Here is a 7,006-nt window from a genome sequence, read left to right as displayed (position 1 = left end):
AAAATATTTCATAAAAATAGAAATGAAAACAACAAAAAAGCTGGGTAGGAATACTTATGCCAGACTAATAGACTTTAAAACAAAGACTATAACAAGAGGCAAAGAAAGACCAATTAATCCCAATTCTAGGTATATATTTGAAGGAACCCAAACATTATTTAAAGGGACATGTGATTCCATATGTTTAGTTCAGCATTATTTATAACCAAGATATGGTGGCAATGTGAGTGTTCATCAATAGAGAAATGAATAAAGAAACTGTGGTACATATATACAATAGAATATTACTCAGCCATAAAAAAAATAAAATCTTGCCATTGGCAACAGCATGGATGGACCTAGAGGGTACTGTGCTGAGTAAGTCAGAGAAAGACAAATGCCATACAAGTTCACTTACATGTAGAATCTAAAGAACAAAATAAACAAAACAGAAACAAACTCATAAATAAGACAACATTTTGATGGTTGCCAGATAGAAGTCGGGTAAGGGTTTGGGTGAAAAAGTGAAAAGAATTAAGAAGTACAATTTTGTAGTTACAAAATAGTCATGGAGATGTAAAGCATAGCATAAGGAATCTAGTCATTAGTATTGTATTAACTATGTATGGTGTCAGATGGATACTCGAATTATCAAACTTTACTTTGTAAGTTATATAAATGTCCAATCATTACGTTGTACACCTGAAACTAATACAATATTGTATGCCATCTGTAATTAAAAATAAAAATATATTAAAATAAATTAATAAAGTTTTGTTTATCCAATCAAGGATGTTTACAAAAAAACTAAAGCAAACAAACCCCAAAATAATAGTACAAAGAAATAGCTATAAAACCAATAATTATTCTAATTTCCACATCATACTTATCTTTTGGATCCCCTATAAGGCTGTTTTGCTTTCTGTAAAATGCAACTATTATCACTTTATTACTAGGTCCTTGCAAGTTTTAAAATAGATCATGTGAAAATAATTAATATAATATTTAGCACATAATAGATATAAAAATTATTGTTTAAATTATGATCCTAGTACCTTTTTGTTTATTTCCTTTTCTTGCTTTTCCCAAAAGAATAGTCCCAGCTAATGACAAGCACAATTACATGTGCTTCCTGAAACAGCACCTCTTGGGACTGGGGATCCCTCAGAGAGAGAAGATGTTTTAAAGGAAACAGATATGATTTACCACCTGTTGGTAGAGATATAAAAGGAGATATCCTGGTGTCATTTGGGAACATTACTCGTTGCTCAGAATAAGAGTTTTTGAGATGGATCTCATGTTCTTTCTCTTGCAGGTAGGCCTGCTGGGGAGGCAGTCTAGTGCATGATTGCTGAAAAGCAGGACTTGCCCTCACTGTGCACCAATTCAGGTGAGTGGAGAATCCTCCTATACATAATCTATTCCATGCCTTGGTTCACAGTAGATTTTTCAAAGATAGTACAGACTGATGGCTGATCTTTGGGCTGAGGGTACACAACTTGCCCTGAGCCCTGATTCTTCCTTCAGTGCTCAGCATAAACTCATGTGTAAAGGAATGGTATAGAACCAAGAAATTATTTTCTGAGAAATATGTTTCTTATTCTGTATTCATATTAGTGAATGTCTCACAGTATCTGAGAAGAGTCATTATTGTTTGAGGGAAACGATGTTAGATTAGGACTCAAGACATTTTTTCTCTAGTCGTGCCTCTGTGTGACTTTGAGCCAAAATCCCTTCACCCTCTTAACTTTCTTGCATGATTATAAAATAATTTTCATTAAGGCACCCCACCTCAAGTTCTAACCGGCAATGTGTATTCTTTTGTGGCAATGTATGCCTGATGTTGGCATAAATATATGTGTGGTGTATATATTTATGTATTTATGTGCTATCTGAATGTATATGCATTTGTAATGTATATGCACAACTGATATATTTGTGGACATGGTCATTAATGGTAAATGTGCAACTCAGTTTTAAATGTGTGACGTGTCCATAATTAGGTGTGTGTGTTTTGTATGTGACATGCATGTATATATTTGTCCACATGTGTATAATCATATATATGTCTGTGTGCATGCATGTGTATATTGTATACCTTTGTGTGTGTGCACATAAGTGCATGTGAGAGTGGATCCATAAATCTGTGTATCTAATGTAACAAATACCTGTCTGAAGTTTGGTTGCTGTCTAAACAGAACTTTATTTTCAAGTTACAACAGGCATAAAGAAATGACAATCCACGACTTCCTGCCTTCCAAAGAAACTAGGCATCTACTGGCACCGTGGAAGGAATCAGCAAACCTATCAAGGATGTCACTCAGAATGGGACAGACTAATGCAACCTCCTGGAGGGGCTTTGTCCTCCTGGGCTTCTCTAACTTTGGGGAGCTGCAACTCCTATTTTTTGCATTGTTCCTCTCCCTCTATCTTGTCACCCTGACCAGCAATATTTTCATTATTATAGTCATCAGGCTGGATAGCCATCTTCACATGCCAATGTACCTCTTTCTTTCTTTCCTATCTTTCTCTGAGACATGCTACACCTTGGGTATCATCCCCAGAATGCTCTCTGGCTTGATCCTGGGGGACCAGGCCATCTCTTATCTGGGCTGTGCTGCCCAGATGTTCTTCTCTGCCTCATGGGCTTGTACCAATTGCTTTCTCCTGGCTGTCATGGGCTATGACAGATATGTGGCCATCTGTGCTCCACTGTACTATGCCAGCCGTATGAACTCTATCCTTTGTGCCCAGCTCATTGGCATCTCCTTCCTGAGTGGATACCTCTTTGGCCTGGGAATGACATTGATTATTTTCCACCTCCAATTCTGCAGCTCCCATGAGATCCAGCACTTTTTTTGTGATACACCACCAGTGCTAAGCCTGGCCTGTGGGGATACAGACCTGAGTGAGATTGGCATTCTCATCCTCAGCTTGCTGGTCCTCCTGGTCTCCTTCTTCTTCATCACCATCTCCTATGCCTTCATCCTGGCATCAATACTTAGAATACCCTCCACTGAAGGGAAAAAGAAGACCTTCTCCACATGTGCTTCACATCTCACAGTGGTCATTGTTCACTATGGCTGTGCCTCCTTCATGTACTTGAAGCCCAAAGCCAGTTACTCTCTTGAGCGAGATCAGCTTATTGCTGTCACTTATACTGTGGTGACTCCTCTCCTCAACCCCATTGTATATAGTCTAAGGAATAGAGCTGTGCAGACAGCTCTGAGAAAAGCTTTCCAAGGAAGATTGCTGGGTAAAGGATGAAGGTTAACCTAATTGGAACCATCTTCTCCACATAGGCTGGACATAGATCAGGAATCTGTGCCAATGGGCCAGGTTTTCAGGGTCTCACGCCAAAGCTGTCCTATCCTCAAGCCCCTGGGAAAGCTCCACTTGTCTCCTCCTGTACTCGTCCCCGCCCCAGGGCTGTAAGTGAATGCATAGGCGGGGCTTCCTGATCTGTTCATTGAGCTCAGAATCTGAGTGCTTACTTTCAGCTCAAATGATGCCACCCCGGTTATTAAACCTAATCAATTAAGAATTTTCTAATTGATCTGAACAAGATGAGGGAAGTTGGGATTGCTCGAGTTCAAAGCAGAGCTGGCTGAGACCCTATCAGGGATCCTATAGAGATCTAAAATTATTACATAATTAGACTATTCAACCTATAATGTTCTTCTAAGATCTGAAACTCAGTGAATACCAGTTTGTCAGGTCAGTTTGAAGGTTTTAGTAAATAAAAAGGCAGGTTACTTTCTCTTTCTCCCACCGGGTGTCTTTCAACTTTTCATGTGACGTTCTCTCTATCTCTGGCTCATTATTACTTTGCTCTCTTCCTTTTAATTGGCTCTGCTATTCAGGTAGATTTTAGTTCAGAAAAAAATATCTATCTCCTATTTTCCTTGATAATTGCTCTTGCTCTTTGATGGCCTCATAATTTTGGGTGTCAACGACTTCCTCAGTTGGATACTATACTTTAAAATCTCTTGAAGAATCCTATATCATGACTATTTTACTTCCCACCTACAGTATGTCATTGATGGTGCCAGATATTCTTAGGGATAAGTAAAGATGTAATTAGTTTGCACAGCTGTCAGATAGGAGTTCAAGTATGGGTTCTGAAACTTATTGTGTGACTCTGGGTAATTTACTTAACCTTTCTCAGCTCCAATGTCCTCATCTGTAAAATGGTTACAACTTTATAGTTTTGCATTGCTAACTAAATAGGATCATGCATATAAAGAATTTAACACAATGCCTGGATAATAACAATTTTCTAATAAATATCGGCTGCTACTATTAATAACGTGCTAAGCAAATTGATATTGGCTTCAGTTATCGGAGAGATTATTCTTGGTGGATATTTTCTGATATCATGTCTAAGGCTTCATGACTAAGGTAGCACTTAAATGTGTTCTTAAAGGATGGGTGTGTTTTGAATGGAGTAAGTCAAGGAAAAGTATATTCTAAGAAGAGAGAATAGAATAACTAAAGTGTCAATAACAAGATACTATAGGCCTGTTTCAGTGTCCAGAGAGACTAAAAATGTCTCACAAATGATGCTGAGCAGTTAGGTTAGGTTAAGATTTCTTTGAAGACAGTAGTTTGAATACCTTGCTTTAGACTTGATGCTTTTGGCAATGGGAGACAGGACACAGTAAAACTCTGAGCATCTGGGAAATGATTTAGGAATTTTACTCTAGCAACAGAGAGGATGATAGATCTCAGTAGAGAGAAGACATTGCCATCATGCTAAAGAAAGGCAAAGAGACCTGAATGTGGTACTGAAACTTGAAGGAATTTACTAGTGATACTAGTAAATTACTATTGATAGTGGTACTGAAAATTGAAGGAATTTACTAACATAAGGTATTTTGACAATGTAAAATTCACATAATTCAGCACTGAGTTAGAAGTGGGGTAAGACTTGAGAGATAGGGAAGAACTTATATTGGGAGGATATTACTTTTAAATAGAAATTTATATTTTTCCATGTTCTCAGGGAAGAAACACTTTCCCTAGTTAAAATTTGGTGGAAATCAAATTTACTAGGAAGGAAACTAGATCCCAGAGAACAAATTGTAAAGAAGTAGGAAAGTTAGTCAGATGACAGGAAGAGCCTAAGTCAGGGGGAAAAGACCATGTACTCTAGGATCTTCTTCACTATAAGGCCATGTACTCTAGGATCCCTTTCATCATTGCACTAAAGCTGTTTGAGTAAATTTATATCCAAAATCTATTCAGTAAATCTAGCATAATATTCCCTAAATGCACAGTGAGCAAAGGTGGGTAAAGATGTTCCGAGAATTGCATAGTAATACTAAGAGGTGCATCTAAATTCCAAAATCAGTAGTCTTAAGTGTGAAAGGGTATAAAAATCACTTGGAGAAACTTTTCAGAATAGATATTTCTAGGAGCCATCTCTATAGACCTTGACACAATTGATCTGGGGTAGGGACAGGCAGAAATAGTTTACAAAATTTCCCTAGGTGATGCAAATTTCCTCCCTTGATTAAGAATGTGACAATGTGCTTAAAAAGAATAAATCATTCTTTCAGTTACATGCACACATGCATACACGGAAGCACGGGTTCCTTTGATGTGAACATAACTATATATGCACAACTCATGGTCTTGTAGTGAGCCAATAAAGACCATAGACAATGAAGTTTAAAGCCTAGTTTTGTCATTTTTTTAAATGTGTGATCTATGACAAGTTTTTTTTTTTAACATTTCTATGCCTCTATTTTATCAGTTGCAAATGGAATAACAAAATCTGTTTTATAGGGAATTTTAGTGAAGATTAATATAAAGTCTTTAGATCGGAGCTTGCCATTCATGAAGCACTCAATATAACTATCAATTATTATTTAGAATTTCTAGACAGTATTACTTTTGGCCTTCTTATTTGTTACCTACTTGATATTTGTGGACACCAACATCAGCAGTGTCTAGCATCTTATATTTCATAATAAAACTAGACAAAAAAGAGTAATGTGCTGTTATCTGGCACCATGTCTGACTGGAGAAGGTAGAAATATGGACCTAGATCCAGAGACTTGAGAGGATTTAGTACTGGGAAATGGGCCGAGCTATAGGAAACAAGAATCAGATGACTTCCAGGCAAATGTTTGGCATCAAACAGGTCCATAAAAAGTAAAAAGGAGTGTTCTGTTAGGAGTAGAAGAGTTTTGGAGACCCAACCAAGCAGTAGGAATCATGAAAGAAAAAATCAGAGATATAACCATATGGCTGAGGCTCAGAGGCAGTCTCCAATCTATAGATTGTATTAGTAAGAATAAATCAGGGATTCCAATTTAAAGTAAGTGAATAGAAGGTCAAGAAAAAATGAGTATCAATGGGGAGGAACTCAACTGTGAAATAAAGAGGGACATTTGATACAAGTTCTGTAATAATATTATATGTTAAATAGTTATAGTCCCCAAGTAAATTATTTATGCTGATTCCTATATAATCATTTTTTGCTTGAGTGCATAGGTGGCTAGAATCTGATTTCAGAAGGAACTATATATAATTCTGACAGTACCAGAGAAAATACTTCAGATAAGTATTTTCTCTAGTCTCTGTATTACTTAATCTCTCTTATAAGATGCTTTTAATGATCTCTTGCCTTAAAGAGCATTTCTTGACCCATAGTATGTCTAATAATCTGATTTAGGCCTTGCAGATGTTTGGCAGATGTTGGGGAGAGAATGAAACGATATTCACCTATGCCTTTAATTATTACAAGGCACATTTTTTTAAGATTCTCCATACTTAATAAGTGTGATATTAAATGATACCGATTTCTGATGAACTATTGGACTTTGCTTTTTTTCAACTGTAACTATTTTTGGTACCTCATAATCAGATAGTTTAGACATTTATGGACATATTTTTCAAATACCTTTTTAAAATTTTATTTTATTAGTTTCAAGTATACAGTACATTGGTTAGTACATTTTTAAAATTTTATTTTATTAGTTTCAAGTATACAGTACATTGGACATTTATATAGCTTATA

General features: G+C 36.5%; 1 protein-coding gene across 1 annotated transcript; it reads left to right on the top strand.

The window, feature by feature from the left end:
• Nucleotides 1–2,304: 2,304 nt before the first annotated feature.
• On the top strand, nt 2,305–3,246 carry LOC102884310 (olfactory receptor 10Z1). The gene has a single exon (XM_006909496.1). The coding sequence runs from the start codon at nt 2,305–2,307 to the stop codon at nt 3,244–3,246; it is 942 nt and encodes a 313-aa protein (XP_006909558.1).
• Nucleotides 3,247–7,006: the final 3,760 nt, after the last annotated feature.

Source organism: Pteropus alecto, unplaced genomic scaffold (genome assembly GCF_000325575.1).
Source record: "Pteropus alecto unplaced genomic scaffold, ASM32557v1 scaffold83, whole genome shotgun sequence".
Taxonomy (NCBI): domain Eukaryota; kingdom Metazoa; phylum Chordata; class Mammalia; order Chiroptera; family Pteropodidae; genus Pteropus; species Pteropus alecto.
Note: the sequence above shows the minus strand (reverse complement) of the source record. Positions and strands in the feature narration are given on the sequence as shown.

What these genes read in the sequence shown, in the direction of transcription:
- LOC102884310 (XM_006909496.1), top strand. Translation starts at nt 2,305, where the DNA reads ATGGGACAGACTAATGCAACCTCCTGGAGGGGCTTTGTCCTCCTGGGC.